At 48.7% G+C, this 17,151-nt stretch overlaps 2 protein-coding genes and 1 long non-coding RNA gene across 3 annotated transcripts; all 3 read right to left on the bottom strand.

Annotated features, from left to right (window-relative positions):
• Positions 1-3,080, bottom strand: LOC127334249 (uncharacterized). Its single transcript, XR_007872024.1, has 2 exons — positions 1,876-3,080; positions 1-1,616 (listed from the first exon to the last, which is right to left on the bottom strand). It is a non-coding gene; the product is annotated as an uncharacterized lncRNA (long non-coding RNA).
• Positions 3,081-3,244: 164 nt separating this feature from the next.
• On the bottom strand, positions 3,245-16,885 carry LOC127334247 (hevamine-A-like). Its single transcript, XM_051360663.1, has 2 exons — positions 15,904-16,885; positions 3,245-3,411 (listed from the first exon to the last, which is right to left on the bottom strand). The coding sequence occupies exon 1, from the start codon at positions 16,828-16,830 to the stop codon at positions 15,943-15,945; it is 888 nt and encodes a 295-aa protein (XP_051216623.1). The 5' UTR covers positions 16,831-16,885; the 3' UTR covers positions 3,245-3,411; positions 15,904-15,942.
• Positions 3,362-4,543, bottom strand: LOC127329001 (hevamine-A). The gene is made up of 2 exons (XM_051355550.1): positions 3,602-4,543; positions 3,362-3,479 (listed from the first exon to the last, which is right to left on the bottom strand). The coding sequence occupies exons 1-2, from the start codon at positions 4,501-4,503 to the stop codon at positions 3,362-3,364; spliced, it is 1,020 nt and encodes a 339-aa protein (XP_051211510.1). The 5' UTR covers positions 4,504-4,543.
• Positions 16,886-17,151: the final 266 nt, after the last annotated feature.

Below are 17,151 nucleotides of genomic sequence, written 5' to 3'. Positions count from 1 at the left end.
TAAGGCAATATTTACAATCTCATAATCCAATCGACCTCCATATATTTCGTGGTAGTAAACCTTATGACAACAATCCAACAAGCAAAGTGTACATCTGGTAAACAAGAAAGACGTAAGTTTGTATAATGTAAAACAATGTACATTTCATCCCAATTTGACAATTCGTTTCCAACTTTGAAGCCTGATATTTGTATATCATACACCCTATTTTTTTAATTATCTTATCTGCCTCAGCAACTGTCAGTACGTGACACCATCCTTCATCAGCTGAATTTTATCATTAGTCATTCCACTCGTACAATCTTGGAAAGAAAACTTCAGACCTCAAAAACCATGCTTGAAAAACAACAAAGGGACCAGTCCAATTAGCATGAATCCTTTCCGCCCCACCATTACTAAACATTGGGTTTCCAGGGAAATTTCAGTGAATATCAGCTTGTCTACTCCACTTGCCACAACTCTCCATACTGTTAGAAAATATGTAGCCTGAAGATTCTATGATGGCCCTGGATATAGCTGGTTTTTCTGAATGCTTCTGCCACTGCATATTGTTCTTCAGAAAATCCCAAGAGCAAGCATCAAATGCTATAAGATTAACAGTAGAAAGCTAATCAACCCATTCTAATCTAAATTTTCTCTGTTGATCTATCTCTTGCTGGAATACACACCTACCTTTGCAAAGTATATGTAGATTTTCCATTCCAAGAAAGAAACGCATTCTCGCATCATTGTGTCAATGTGCATCCAATGAACCGAGCTGCACTAATGAACACTTGTACTTCCATTAAAGCATTATCATCTGCCAGAGCAGTTAATACCTCTGCTTGTTGACACCTTGAAACATGGAACCGAGGAATTCTGATATTATAGGTGATGAAGCGGAACTCCTAATAATGATAAACCAAGCCTGCAATAAAATCGTAGCATTCAAAGTAACAACTTGATCAGACATTTCCAATAAGTACACTGGGACCAACACACTATGCACCGTTTAGTTCATTATTATGGAGCTGAAATCTGACTAATCATATCCGCAGCCCGCATTATCAATTCTTGCAGCAATAGAATAATTGATCAATTCAGTTAACGAGGAAGATGCCGAAATACCAACGCCAAAATATGCCACCATATGCTTCAATTAGACGATAGACCAATCACTGGACAACAAAAGCTCCCGCATTGCAAATCAGTACATCATATAAATTTATCCACAATCAAAGCCATAGAAACAACCGTGAAGCATAAAATCACTGGAGGACCAAATTTCATAATCTGTAATATCGTCCTAGCTTGTCAAATGGCCGGGAGCAGACTCAAGAAGCCTGGCGGTGCCGTGATGGTGTTAATTCACGGTTCACCGAAGGGGGCAATGCATCCTCCAACACACACCCATGGACACTCCCCTGGTTACAAGAGAGGGCGACACATGCATCACCACCTAGACAGAGCTCCCGGTCCGCACGGGTGCGCTTGGGCTTGACCGCAGCCGAGTCCATGATAATGTATGACATCTAAATTTCACGATAATGTGTGACATTCAAATTCCCGAACTCAGTGATGAATTAATGTACTCTGAGGGCTTCTTTCCCTCTCAAATCTGACATAGGTGCACGCTCCTGGTTTTGCAAGAAGAAATTAAGAACCAATATATAAGATCTTTTACTTAGTCAAACAAATTTACATGAGAAATTTTGAAATTTCCCTTGCCGACTGCTAACAAGAATTGTGTTCACAGAAATAATTTGGACTATCAATAGCATTCAGTAAAATCCACTCCACAAATTTGCCCCATTGCATAAAGGACCTCACAGAAGCAGTACAGCGAGCATGGATGAACCAAAGAGCATATCAGTACTTGTTGACAAACATATTCACCTGAGATCTTCAATATTCCTCGGAGACAATGTGGAGGAGCTCGAATCATTCCTCAACGCCATCTGATGCGTAGCAGCCTTGCTAGTCCACGCCGGTGTACGCCTTCACGGCGTCAATCGCTGTAGCGTCGAGGATGCGCTCGTCCCTGCTGTACGCCTTCACGGCATCAATCGCTGCAGCGTCGAGGATGCGCTCGTCCCTGCTACTCCTCAGTTCGGGGCTGCAAACAGGAAGCAGGGGTTTGTAAAACACTTATAGATTCCTCCATAGCAAATAGTTCGAGTGTTTGAGCATTTTACAGTAATTCTGTGCGGTCAAGTATGAAAGAAATAAGGAACATTGAGATACGATGCTCTGATGGTACTTTACAGTAAGGGGCATAGAAGAGTGAATCATTTTTGGTGGAGAAATCTTCCGTGGGAGATCAGCAGTAGCACTGTTAGCTGGCATTGCAAGAAACTATATATTGGTGGTATTCTGAATGCACCAATTTAGTAATCGTGCACTGCAGTCAAACCGATTCTTTGGTAAAGGCATGAGCGGACGCGAGATGAACGCTCGCGAGGGTCGCGCACTTCACGACGCGAACGAAGGCGACCAAGACCAATAGCCTTGGACAATGGCGACCAACACCAGTAGTCCCTCCCGACCCCCAGCCTCCATCCCCTCGACTTGCCGCCATCCCACTGCCAATCCTGGCGACTGACGGCGCGCCACCAGATCCTGCACCACGTGAATTCCGGCGGCAATCCGCCCTCCCCTACATCCAGTGGATCTGGCAGCGCCCCCGTACTGTCCTGCATCATGCGAATCCATGTGGTGCCCCACCAGCGCTGCCCCCGGCTTCCTCCGCTCTCCATCGGGATGAATCGCTTGCCTCTGTCGTTGCAGAAGAGAAGAGAACTTGGGGAGTTGCAGGCTCGGAGCTGCTGCGCGTGGGTTGGGGCAGAGGGCACGAGAATCCGCACCAGGCAAGCGAAGACGTCGTGGTCGGCGGCGAGGGTTTAGGAGGCGAGGCGTCCCGTTCCTCCCATCGGGGGAGGGAGGCAGCAGCCGCCGCGTGCGATCGAGCCGCTACCGAGGATCGAGTGGGTGCGCCAGAGAAGGAACCCTAGGTTCCGTTTCTGGGACATCGCCTCATCGGGGGACTATGTAACTTAGCGGCGGCAAAACCTTGTAATTTTGATCGAGAGTCAGGGGTAAATAAAAAAACGGACAAAAATTTTGGGGAGAAACCTTCCTTCCTTTATTAGTAGGTAAAGATTAATGGACGCGGAAGAAACATGCTTAGCGTCGTAGAAGGCTGTCCCAAAAGTTATAGCTGCACTATAACGGATGTTTCTTTGGGTCAATCAGACAGTTACACATATAAACACATAAGTTAGCTAGATGCCCCTTTATTCCACAATATTCATACACATACATATACTTAAGAGTAGCTATACACATACAACTTCCCACCACATAAAAGCTATACGTAATCACATCAGCGGTGTATGCATGCTGACAGCATGCAAGGGCACTCCACGTAGGGGACTCGTTCTTCATAATCGATCACTGGAACTGGAACATCGATCAGACGGCACTCTTGACCAGGGGCGAAGCTAGAGGTAAATATCATTGGGGTCAGCTATGCTAGTTATGCATGATCTTGTATTAATAAGCTACGTGAGAGATTAAATTAGTGAAGGTTCCCTGAAATTTGTTGGGTTCATCTGAACCCAACTCTTGTGTACCAGCTCCGCCATTGCTCTTGACGCGCTTGCTGTACCCGGTCTGGATGTCGTAGTACCTGCTCCACAGCATGATCCCTCCATAGTTCCTGGACCGCCTCACGATGGGCAGCACCTTGTTCACCAGCGTTGTCGGGTCCACGTAGCCGCTGCCCGCCGCCCCCCGTGCCGCCGGCAGGCCGAGGTAGACGGAGCTCCGCGGCAGGCTCCTCGTCCACTTGCTCCACGCTGCCTTGAACCCCGCCACGTTGCTGGCCCTGTAGCTGCAGACGGGGTTGTTGTAGAACTGGACGTGAACCCGGTCGAAGAGCCCCGTCCGGAGCGCCTGCCCCAGCATCCTGTCCGGGAACGGGCACTGCGGCGCCGCCGTGACGAACACCTTCTTGCTGTATCCCTTGAGGTACCTGGCGAGGTCGTCGTAGTGGGCGCGGCTCCCGAGCTCGATGTCGAAGTCGACGCCGTCCAGCACGGCGGTGCCGAACGGCCGGGAGCGGGATTTGCCCCCGAGGTAGTAGTCCCAGAGGTGCTTGGCGACGGCCTTGGCGTCGGCCTTAGATGCGAGGGAGTACTTGCCGATGCCGCCGCCAATGGCGAGCAGGACGAGGACCTTCTTGGACTGGCAGTACTTGACGTCCGGCCCAACGGCGGCCCAGGAGTGGCCAGCGAGGTTGAGTCCGTACTTGCCGCTGCCGAAGTTGTTGAGGAAGGAGAGGATGACGGTGGAGTAGAGCTTGCTCTCGCAGGCCTTGCGGAGTGACCCCTCGTTGGAGGTCTGGCCCCAGTACACCGTGATCCGGCCGGTCTTCCCCGTCGCCGCCGACGTGCCGATCAACGAGAGGAGGACGGAGCAGACGATGACCAGGGCCAGGCGGGACCCCATGCCGTTGGAGGACATGATGTTCTTCTTCTCCCTGGTGCTTGCTTTGTTTGTGCTGTGCATGGATTCGAATGCTATGAGCCTGTGCTTTTATAGGCAGCAGCCGGGGGTCGTCCTGCGGCCGTGTGAAGCAAGCATACGTGCGACTGTTCTCCTGTTATTAAGGATGGGATCGGTACGATGATTTAGTCTGATGGTGAGATAAGATAGAGTAAGGGCAAGTCAATGGAGCGTGGTCAATTGAAAATTTCATGAGGGGGACGTGGCGCATAGGGGAATGTAGTGTGCCATGGATCGAGCTGATCTGCAACGCGAGTCTTTTGATCACGTACCGCACAAGTCAGTACCTATTACTATGGCTTGCGTGCATGCTTGAATTTTCGTCTCGCCAAGTGTTATGAACTTATCTTTTTCTTTCAAGAACATGCAGAATGCGTAGAAAGAGAGTTTTGATAGAACGCCATATAATGCTGGCTGTTTACTTGGGCGAAAAATTCGACCTACGTGTCTCTACACGACAAAACAAGAAAGCTAGAAATGCACTATATATTGCATTAGGCGATACTAATGCCACGTGCTAATTTAACGGGACTCTGTATCGTCGGTTTACTACTACAACATATTGCTCCCTCCAAAGTGATATTTTTTTGGATCATCACTCTTTTTGAGAATATGTAGCTTAAAAAATAATTATACATTGCAGAACTATATTTCATAATTAATTAGCTGGTAATATAACCTTGATGTTATCAGTGTTGGTAAATATTTCACATGGTGGTGTTATCAACGCTGGTAAATATTTATTTCTCATTCTTTTTTTATTTTATATTTAATTTATTATATTATAAAACTGTTCACGTTGTGAAATAATCATTGTTCCTAGAGAAAATGTTCATAGCCCCAAAACCATATATTCAAGAAGATTCATTTTTTTCACGGGTTAGAAAATGTTTCCGAGGTTTGAAAAAAGTTCACGGGGTTAAAAATGTAACTTTCACAAGATTCGTGAAAATGTTCACCACTCAAAACATGCTCAGCTGGCCCAAAAATGGCATTTCACGAGATTTAGGAAAATGTTCACAGGTTTAGAAAAATTCACATATTTTTATTTTTTTTGAGAAAAACAGTACAAATACAGACGTTCACATATACATGCATACACTCATCGCTATGATGGCATGTACGACTCCATACCCCCACTAAAAAAATATGTCGACTTTATGAGACACGTGTGTGTTAAACCTAAAGTTTAAACTCATGTGGGCTGGGAGACCACCCTCCTAGCCATCAAACATCAGGTTGGTTGTCGGTACAAAATAGTTGTTCTCGGTTCTGAACATTATGAAGTTTACACCCAATAAAAAATCACATGATTCAAAAAGTGAAAGTAAAAAAATAAAAATAATATAAATAGAAAACATGACTAAAAATAAAGAATGAAAAGGAAAAATAAAGAAAGAAATAAAAATAAATGAAATAACACAAGAGATTAAGGAGCCTTCATGGGATGCCCCACCATAGAAGCTCCCTTCAGGTGTCATGGTTCTATTTGACGCTCCGAGCATCAAATAGGAATTGTCGGTCGCGAGGAAGAACACGACCAGGCGGTGAGGATCATGGGCTTGCGTGTGTGCGACGACTCCTAGGCCTATATGACAACCTAGTTGGTGTATATGACCGTCAAACACCCTAGGATGGTATATTGAGTCGGCCCTGTGCCCATTTCTTTTCTCTTTTTTTCTTTTTTCCTTTTCGCTCTTTTGTTGCTTCTTTTAATTTTTTTTTTCAAAAATTGTGTTCTTTGAAACTGCAAACATTTTTAGAAGTAAACAATTTAAAAAATTTAAAAAAATTTATGATCTTTTTTTGTTGAAATTTGAATATTTTTTGTAATTGTACTTATTTCAAGGGCCGAATCGTAGTGCACTAGCGGGCCTATAGCCTAGGGAAATGTTGTGGTGAGCCTCCAAAGGGAGGCCGAAACCCAAGCCCACAACCTTGCCGCATTTGCGCGCCTATGCTCCAAGCATTCTTCGCTTTTCAGATGGTCGTACATGGGAAGCGTCAGAGGTGAGAAACAGGGGACATATGCTGCTGCAGACCGCTATAATCATGTGTAGGTCCACCACCCGGAGGGCCACCACCCCACCATGAACAGAAAACGAGCAAGAGCCACCGGCACCGTGGTAGTTGTCGATGGCATCAGCGGCGAGACGAATCTTGGTGGAGAAGTGGTGTTGGAGATACGCAGGCCCTCCATGGTCCTCCTCCTCTATGCTTAAGCCGCGTCTGATTCTTAGGGTTCGACTGTTTAAAGATCGATATTGCGTTGTGTTCAAAGGTCGGTCCATTGGGCTTTCCTCTCAGGGGCTAACTATGGAGAACACATGATCTAGACTAGCAATATGATCATTGCCATATGCCTCATTGAAACAGGCTCTCACCCACTTTTTAAATAATGGCACACGGCCGAACCGACACAAATTTGTGAGGAAATCGTTTCACAAAGAAGATAAAAAAATAAACAAAAAATACATGAGAAGCCACAACCCTAAAAAGCACCCGGAGACTACTAACTAGAGGTGCTGCCATGCCTCCTTGTGAAACCACCCGATGTAGTCACACCCCACCCATCAAGATGTTCCCAGAGAGGGCCGCCTGCCCTGTCGTTGCGGGATGTGGAGCGTTGATCCTACCGATGGAGTGAAGACGCAGTCACATGTATAAGATAGGAAACCATCGAGAACACCCCACGCAAGTACCGAAAGTCCCTCAAGACAGGGCCCTAACTTACCCACCGATGGCATTGGGACGAGGGCACGGGTACCGAAGCACAACGACAACATGACCTAGGAGGGTAACGCCGCAACCTGCCACCGTCGTCGAGACGGAGGCGGTGAAATATTTTCACTCAGAGCCCTAACACTGGGAAGTTTACCATAACAACACCCCCAAGAGGGTCAACGCACCTGCATGAATGGCCGTGGCGCATGCCAGAGTGATGAGCTTTTACCCGTGAAAACCTTCGCACCATAACCAGTACCTTGGACTGCGCACGGTCACCAACCCATGCATCCAGGACACCATCTGTGAGACACCTTTGGCGAAGCGCCTCCTATGCGATCCCCTGCCACCCACTCCTTGTCATCTAGAAGCATCACCACCGCAATGCCGCTCACCGGAGAACTAGTGCACCTTCTAATGCATCACCATCGCAACGTCCGCAAGAGATGGAGGAGGAATCCATGAGAGGGGAGCGAAAGGCCTCGTTGAAGGAAAGATAAGAACATCACAGTAAATCCAGCGGGAGGATCAGGCCGAGAAATCGCACCTGGAAGGATCACATCTCCCGCATCGGAGGATATCAATCCTAGGCTTCGGGACCTCTTCTCGTCACGCTTGGTGGCGGTTGATGCTACCCAGTCCCCGGGTTTGACCATTGAGCTTGGCGGCGCTGGCGGCGCCGGAGCTGGGGGAGGGGCGCTCGAAGCGCTCCCCTTCAGAAGAGAAGAGGAGGACTTGACGGCGGCACCTCCGCTGGTGGAGCTAGCGGCGGCGGCAGGATTCTTCTTCTTCACCATTGTGGGATCTGAGGAAGATTGGAAAAGCTGTGGTGGCGGCGCGGCAATAGCGAAGGAAGGAAGAAGGGGAAGAATGAGGAGATACTGCGGGAACCGTGGAGAAGATTAGGAATTTTTCGCCCTTTGGAGATTTTGAGGAGAAGTTGAGAGTTAAGTAAGCACGTGGCGCTTGAGGAAGGGGAGGAACCGGCGGCCCACTACGTCCACGATTGTGCGAGAATCGAGGAGCCACCTCGATCGTTACGCGTGTAGTGGTCAAGCCCTAAAAAACTGATTGCACAGAGCTAGGGCAAGCCCGTCAGGTCAGGACCCGTCAAATCAGCCCGCAGCAGTTACACGTCAACAATGACGTCATAAAAAAAAACTAGAAGCATTCGAAGGAAACATGAAAAGTCATCGAATAAAGGACTTGAGTCTACGCACGGATTACAAGCATCCGAACCTAGACTCGGGGGCTACTCCCATCGGGAGCACTGACGCGCACCCGATAAAAGAAGACTCGACAGAATAAGCAGTCGAAGGAAGAAGGTTTGAGTCTGTACCCAGACTCGATAATTACTCCCATAGGGAGGACGTGGTGCACACCCGTTAAAAGTTTTTTTTGCACTCCAGGATCATGCCCGGGGACTTGATTCTGTGTAGGGTAACGTTGTTTTGCCATCGGCAGTTAACCAATAAAAGTTGGGCACGCTACTCATTATCCTTTGCGTAAAGAAAGTATATCGGCTGACCTATGAAGATCTGCGAAAAATTCGGCAGAGGAGAGTATTCGAGTAGAACAACTTGAGTCTACGCACGGATTGCAAGCATCCGTACCTAGACTCGGGGGCTACTCCCATCGGGAGCGCTGACGCGCACCCGATAAAAGAAGGTGAAGCAGATTCAAGATGAACAAGGACAATGAAGGAGAAGAATATCAGGAGAAGACATGCATTAAGTCTCTACCCGAATCATCTTCGGCTAGACACTCGGGGGCTACTGACGTGGGCATTACCCTTCGAGTAACCAGCGTTGCCCTATCCGGTATTGACTAATTGGAGGCCCATGAAGATACCTGAAGGCGTGATGGGCCGCTAGGACGGCGTACCAGAAGATTCCTTGACGGGCAAGACAAGGAGGTGAACAAACAAGGAAAGATTGGGTCTAAACTACTGTAAATCTAGTCGTATTCGGTTAGATCTCTTGAGACCTGACCTCCTATATAAAGGCCAGGAGAGGGGCTGCCGAGGGACACGATCAATCTTAGCAACCTTAGCCAGGAAAAAGCTTAGAGCTAGGTAACCCTAGCAATAGCAATCTCGACTAGATCTCAGCCGAACTATTCGGCATCCCATTGTAACCCATTGTCTCCATAATCAAAGAACAGACAGGCAGGACGTAAGGGTTTTACCTCATCGAGGGCCCTGAACCTGGGTAAATTGCTCTCCCCGCTTGTCTGTGAACCGATGTCTCGTGTCAGCCTACAGGATTCCATCAACCCTAAGCCCCTACCGGAGGGCATTGGCGAGAAGTACCCTCGACAACAGTATCTAGCTATGTTACTCTAATCTCCTCTCTCCTCCTTAATTAGCTGTCACATCAGCATTTTTGTGAGACATGATACTAGCTATGATACTAGCACTACTAGAAAACAGCTAATCAGTGGCGCACCACTATTGGCTATCAGTAGCGCACCGGGTGCGCTACTATTATCACGCCATTGCTAACTGTTAGCAGTGGCGCACCAGTGATGCGCCACTAGTAAGCCAAATAGTAGTGGCGCACCACCTTGTGCGCCACTGCTAAGAGTACACAGGAGCGCCACTAATGCCTTGTAGGGATGCGCACTAGTATCTTTAGCACATGTGTTGAATCTGACAAGGTGCGCCACTAGTCCAGTTGTGTGTACGCCACTGACTGCCTAGATTTAAAAGGTCAACGTGGGCCTAGGTGGCAGACGGTGTTGCAGGTGCTAGATCTGGATGTTGAACCATTAATAAAAAAGCCACTTTTATGTTATTATAAATCAGAACTATTACAACTATTACAGGGCCCAAATAAAAAATTCACCAAAATTTCCTAAACTTTACAACAAGGACCCTAAATCTTTTTCTAAAAAGCAATCAAATCCATGGAGGAGCTCCACCGCTGGATGCCGCTCAGTGGTCCTGCTCATGGCGGAGCTCCTCCGGCAGATGCCGCTTAGCTCCTCTGGTCCTGCTCGTGGAGGAGCTCCTCGTCGCAGACGTAGGCGAGCGCGGTGGCCAGTATGGCAGGTCGACGGTGAGCGTGCTGGACTCGGCGGCGCGCTGGACTCGGTGGCGGCGGCAGTGGCGAGCGCGCTGGACTCGAAGACGGTGGCCGTGGTGAGCGCGCTGGACTAGAAGACGGCTGCCGTGGTGAGCGCGCTGGACTCGGCGGCGGCGGCCGTGGCGAGCGCTCTGGTTCTGCTCCTGCTCGTCTGCGACGGGGGGGGGGGGGGGAGCAGCGCGGCGGTGTCACGCCGGTGGGAGGCGGCGACGAGCGTCTCCGTGGCGGCGAAGGCCACGAGTGCACGCGCGGTGAGCTCGGCCGCCGCCATGGAGAGACAGTGGGGATGGAGGGGCGAAGATGCGCGGAGGCTCAGGCAGGCCCGACCGGCGGCGCGGCTTGAGGGGCGGAGGAGCAGCGAGGTTTGCCGGCTGGCGTCTGTCGGTGGGGAGGGTCGGTCTGGGTGGGAGGGTTGGCTGTCGGTGGGAGGGTTGGTCCTGCTCGTGAAGAAAGAAAGAAGGGGCTCTTTCTCTCTACAGGCCGCGCACATGGCTCGTAATGGAGCAATGTGACTTAATTATTGGAGAGAGGAGACCTTGCGCACATGACGGCTGAATTATTGGACAGAAGAAAAGCAAGGACCATGGTGAGTGGCACACTGCATCTAACCATGCGCTACACATATCTAACACACTAGTGCCGCATAATCTTATAGTGCGCTATTGGTATGTCCGATAACTATGATGAATGAGGCCTACACCTTCCCAAGCTTACCAGTGGAGCACCTCTTATTGGTGCGCCACTGCTATCTCCCATAGCAGTGGCGCACCAGTAAGAGATAGCAGTGGCGCACCAGTAAGAGCTGCGCCACTGCGAAGTTTAGGGGAGGGATGAGATCTGGCCGACCTTTAGTGATGGCGCACCGTAGAAGAGGTGCGCCACTACTACATTTGTAACAGTGGCCCACGACTTTCTGGTGCGCCACTGCTAAGTAGTAGTGGCGCATTGCTTTCATGGTGCACCACTAACACCCATCTTACGGCTAGACCTTTTCCTAGTAGTCCTTACGGGTAGACCTTTTCCTAGTAGTGCTAGCCTAGTTGTATAGTTAATTTTTTTTGCGAAAATTCCAACGGTCTATTAATAATCATTAACATCAATACAAAGATGTCCAAACGTAATAAAAAAATACAAATAGGTCACTGGACCACCTAGCGATGGCTGAAGACACTAGCGCGAGCCAAAAGCGCGTCGCTGTCCTCGCCTCTTCAGTCTCCATCACCGAAATCAGGCCAAAATTGTCGTAGTAGAGCTTGTTGTAGTAGACAGACGAGAAGTCGTCGTGTTAAGGCTCCAAAGGACCAACGCACCAGAGCAGCAACCATCACCAATGATGACAACCGTAGATCGGAAGAGACTGATCTGAAACCACACAATCGAACACGAAAGACGATCGGACCATGGGAGATTCGCCGCGCACACAACTCCACGCTCCCTCCACCGATGCTAGGTGCACCAGCAGAGCGAGGATAGGACGGGGAGGACCTTATTTTAACTTCAGAAAGTAGCCGCCGCTTCACCATCCTAAAGAAGAGACTGAAAACAAACTAAACGAATCTCGTCGGCGAGAGGCCGCAGTCCACCACACCTCCAAGGTGAAAGATTGATGCACTAGCCAATTAAACCAAAAGTTTGAACTGATAATTGAGAAATGCTTGCATAGACAGTTTCTCACCAGGATTGTCTTCAAGACGCGCCCCCATGCCGGTGGGTGATACCCCCATTGTCTAGCTAGTGTGGCAATAACATCACACTTTTTAAGATATAAGAGATAATCGCATGGTTGGTCACAAAACTTACCAGAGATGATCACTTTAGTCACAAACTTCAGAAGAGGAGCCCGCTAGTCACTCTGGATTGTTTTATGAGCAAACTGGTCACTCCCGTCATGACACCGTTAGCCAAGATGACGTGGCACGTTGACTAGGAAGTTGACTGGAGATGATGTGCTATTTTTGTGAAAACAACCCCGTTGAATCCAAAATAAAATAAAATAATTGCATGGTTGGTCACAAGACTTACCAGAGATGAGCACTTTAGTAACAAAACTTCAGAAGAGGAGTCCGTTGGTCACTCGTGATTGTTTTATGAGCAAACTGGTCACTTTCTGTTAAGTAGCACGTTGAGAGCCTGTTAACCACGTTAGGATGTCCTTTTTTGCAAAAAAAACCCTAAACAATCAACATAGTCCTCTTAATCTCACGTCTCTCTGGTCCCAAATTGAGCGACCAGAGAGACGTGAGATTAAGAGGACTATGTTGATTGTTTAGGGTGTTTTTTTTTTGCAAAAAAGGAGATCCTAATGTGGTCAACATGCTCTCAACGACTTAACAGAAAGTGACCAGTTTGCTCATAAAACAGTTCCGAGTGACCAGCGGACTCCTTTTCTGAAGTTTTGTGACTAAAGTGCTCATCTCTGCTAAGTTTTGTGACCAACCATGCGATTATCTCTTTTTTTTCTAGATTTGACGGGGTTGTTTTCGCAAAAATAGCACATCGTCTCCAGTCAACTTCCTAGTCAACGTGCCACGTCATCTTGGCTAACGGTGTCATGACGGGAGTGACCAGTTTGCTCATAAAACAATCCTGAGTGACTAGAGGACTCCTCTTCTGAAGTTTTGTGACTAAAGTGCTCATCTATGGTAAGTTCTGTGACCAACCATGCGATTATCTCAAGATATAATGAGTCTACAAACTAATTAATGAATCTATCTATGATACTAATTTAATGTTACTATGCACTATGAAGATAGTAATATAAATTAGTGTTATGTGCATGACATTCTAGCCTAAGTTACTATGCAATATGACCAGCCTAAGGCAGCAAACGGCAACGAGAGCCTTTCTTTCATGATCGATGTGCTTTTATTTCAGTTTAATTTCCTGTCTGTATTGTACTGTCTGTGTTTCGGCTTGTCTTACATGTCAAAGTACATGTGTGATTATGAAAGGGACACAAGAAAAATATGTTGAGTACCCTGCATATTGAAAAGTTAGATAGAATTGTGTATGTGACGTGTCTATTAAAAATTTAGAGAAATTTCTGTTATTTAACATGTCTATTGAATATTTTGAAAGAAAATATGTTGAGTAAGTTGCTACTGAAATATATATAAAAAGCTAGATAACTATTTGTGTAGAAGAGCGATATTTTTTCTCTTGCACCGGGCCCCAAACATCCCAGGGATGGCCATGCAAATCCCGCTGGCTTAGAACATCTCTAACAAAGTTTGTAAAAGTGCAAACCGAAAAACTCGAGTTCAGTCTTCCGAAAACGTGTTTACGGGCGCAGAACAGAGCCCGTAAACTAAAACCGAAAAACGAAATATTCGAAAAATCATCATCTTCTTCACGAGAACTGTCCGGCCGCTGCCTAGATCTCCCCGCGCGCCGGCGGCCGCGCTCCCAGCTACAACCACGAGCTTGGAATCAGACGAGTACGGTCGCGTCGGCTTGATGCGGCGTAGGTCCGGCCGGCCCGGCCGGACGCGGCCAGACACGGCCGTGATTGCTTCTGCCGCTCCGCCTTGCTCCACGGATGAAATTGATGCTAGCTTTGGATTGATTGTTGCTGCTTGCTGCAGCTCTTGGCCGCACGCGTATGTGCTAGCAGCTCTTGGCCGCGTGCGATGCAGCTGCTAGCTACTGTTGTTGGCCGTGCGGCGGCTTGAGGTGATTGTACGGACGGCGGCACTGGAGAAGTCCATTTAGTTTTCGCCCTGTAAACCACTCTTTGGTCTGCATTAGTAGGGATCGAGTCTAAAAAAATTCGGGCCCCTGAAAAAGTTTTTCGGACCGAACGGCGAGTTCAGTATCTGTTTTGCGCCACTTTCAACCCGAACTCGTAAATCGACCGAAAAAATAAGGTTCCGACGTGGTTTACGGGCTCTGCTAGAGATGCTCTTACAGCCTCAAGTGGTAGCTAGGACGGCCTTAATTCTTCCCAATCTTAGAGTATCTCCAGTCGCATCCCCCAAAGCGTCTCTCAAACCGCGCCGGATTGAATGTTTGGGGGACGTGTTTTATTCGTGCCGCGTTTGGAGGACGTCGCTCCCCAGCCGCGTCCCCCAAACGCCGCCCCAAATATTTTTTAAAGCTTTTTTAAGACATAATTATTTATCATAGGAATAAATATGTTTGCGGAGATAGTTTTCAAATTAAAATACAACAAACAATAAAACAACTAAACAAATGTAAAATATGGCTAGATCAAGGTGCCGCGACATTTTCTTTGATCCTCCACAAATGCTCAACGAGATCAGCTTGAAGTTGATCATGAACATTGCTGTCACGGATCTCTGCGTGCATGGCGAGAAAATCAGCAAAATCTGTAGGCAACTCATGATCAACCTTCGCAAGAGGGCCCTCACACTAATAGGGACAAACTTGTGTCCTGGCATGATTCTTGCGGTCATCCTCGATGACCATGTTGTGCATGATCACATAAGCCTGCATCTCCTCCCACATTTGGTCGTGAGACCAGCTTAGAGCAGGGTACCGGACAATAGAAAATTGTGCTTGAAGCACACCAAATGCCCGCTCGACATCCTTCCTGCAAGCCTCTTGTCGCGTAGCAAATTGGGAATTCTTGAGACCTGATGGATTCGAGATTGTTTTGACAAAAGTGGCCCATTTTGGATATATACCATCGGCTAGATAATAGCCTTTGGTATATTGGTGGCCATTGACCTCATAGTTGCATGGTGGAGCATGCCCTTCCACTAGTCTACTGAACACCGGAGACTGCTGCAACACGTTGATGTTATTGTGTGATCCCACCATGTAAAAAAAAAGAATGCCAAATCCACAGGTCATAATCTGCCACAGCTTCAAGCACCACACTGCAATATCCATGACGCCCTTTGTATATACCTTGCCAAGCAAACGGGCAGTTCTTCCATGACGAGTGCATGCAATCGATGCTTCCAAGCATTCCAGGAAATCCTCTGGCAGCATTTTGTGCCATGATCCTTGCAGTCTCTTTCTCAGTTGGCTCTCTCAAGTAGTATTTGCCAAACTTTCCCACCACAACTCGGCAAAACACGACCGGCGGGAGTGTCAGCCGCGACGACGGTGCCGACTCTAGTTGTATTACGATTCAATTCTTTGCTCGTTGCCGAGAGAAGACGAGAGGAATGGTTAGGTCACTGCTGGGAGCAATTGACTATGCATCAAAAGCTCAGTGCATTAGAATTTAAATTTATGTATGGCGGGGCAACTTTTTCCGGCGCTATAGCTCCTCTAGCAGCTACACTCTTTAGAGGTAATTAGCGACGCTTTAATGGACGCGGAAGAAACATGCTTAGCGTCGTAGAAGGCTGTCCCAAAAGTTATAGCTGCACTATAGCGGATGTTTCTTTGTGTCAATCAGACAGTTACACATATAAACACATAAATTAGATGCCCCTTTATTCCACAATATTCATACACATACATATACTTAAGAGTAGCTACACACATACAACTTCCCACCATATAAAAGCTATACGTAATCACATCAACTGTGTATGCATGGTTACAGCATGCAAGGGCACTCCACGTAGGGGACTCCGTTCTTCATAATCGATCACTGGAACTGGAACATCGATCAGACGGCACTCTTGACGCGCTTGCTGTACCCGGTCTGGATGTCGTAGTACCTGCTCCACAGCATGATCCCTCCATAGTTCCTGGACCGCCTCACGATGGGCAGCACCTTGTTCACCAGCGTTGTCGGGTCCACGTAGCCGCTGCCCGCCGCCCCCCGTGCCGCCGGCAGGCCGAGGTAGACGGAGCTCCGCGGCAGGCTCCTCGTCCACTTGCTCCACGCTGCCTTGAACCCCGCCACGTTGCTGGCCCTGTAGCTGCAGACGGGGTTGTTGTAGAACTGGACGTGAACCCGGTCGAAGAGCCCCGTCCGGAGCGCCTGCCCCAGCATCCTGTCCGGGAACGGGCACTGCGGCGCCGCCGTGACGAACACCTTCTTGCTGTATCCCTTGAGGTACCTGGCGAGGTCGTCGTAGTGGGCGCGGCTCCCGAGCTCGATGTCGAAGTCGACGCCGTCCAGCACGGCGGTGCCGAACGGTCGGGAGCGGGATTTGCCCCCGAGGTAGTAGTCCCAGAGGTGCTTGGCGACGGCCTTGGCGTCGGCCTTAGATGCGAGGGAGTACTTGCCGATGCCGCCGCCAATGGCGAGCAGGACGAGGACCTTCTTGGACTGGCAGTACTTGACGTCCGGCCCAACGGCGGCCCAGGAGTGGCCGGCGAGGTTGAGCCCGTACTTGCCGCTGCCGAAGTTGTTGAGGAAGGAGAGGATGACGGTGGAGTAGAGCTTGCTCTCGCAGGCCTTGCGGAGTGACCCCTCGTTGGAGGTCTGGCCCCAGTACACCGTGATCCGGCCGGTTTTCCCCGTCGCCGCCGACGTGCCGATCAACGAGAGGAGGACGGAGCAGACGATGACCAGGGCCAGGCGGGACCCCATGCCGTTGGAGGACATGATGTTCTTCTTCTTCTCCCTGGTGTTTGCTTTTGTTGCTTGCAGTGTTTGTGCTGTGCATGGATTCGAATGCTACGAGCCTGTGCTTTTATAGGCAGCAGCCGGGGGTCGTCCTGCATGCGGCCGTGTGAAGCAAGCATACGTGCGACTCTTCTCCTATTATTAAGGATGGGATCGGTACGATGATTTAGTCTGATGGTGAGATAAGATAGAGTAAGGGCAAGTCAATGGAGCGTGGTCAATTGAAAATTTCATGAGGGGGACGTGGCGCATAGGGGAATGTAGTGTGCCATGGATCGAGCTGATCTGCAACGCGAGTCT

Source organism: Lolium perenne, chromosome 2 (assembly GCF_019359855.2).
Source record: "Lolium perenne isolate Kyuss_39 chromosome 2, Kyuss_2.0, whole genome shotgun sequence".
NCBI classification, from domain to species: Eukaryota; Viridiplantae; Streptophyta; class Magnoliopsida; order Poales; family Poaceae; genus Lolium; species Lolium perenne.
The sequence above is the reverse complement of the archived record's forward strand: the minus strand, read 5'-3'. Positions and strand labels throughout refer to the sequence as shown.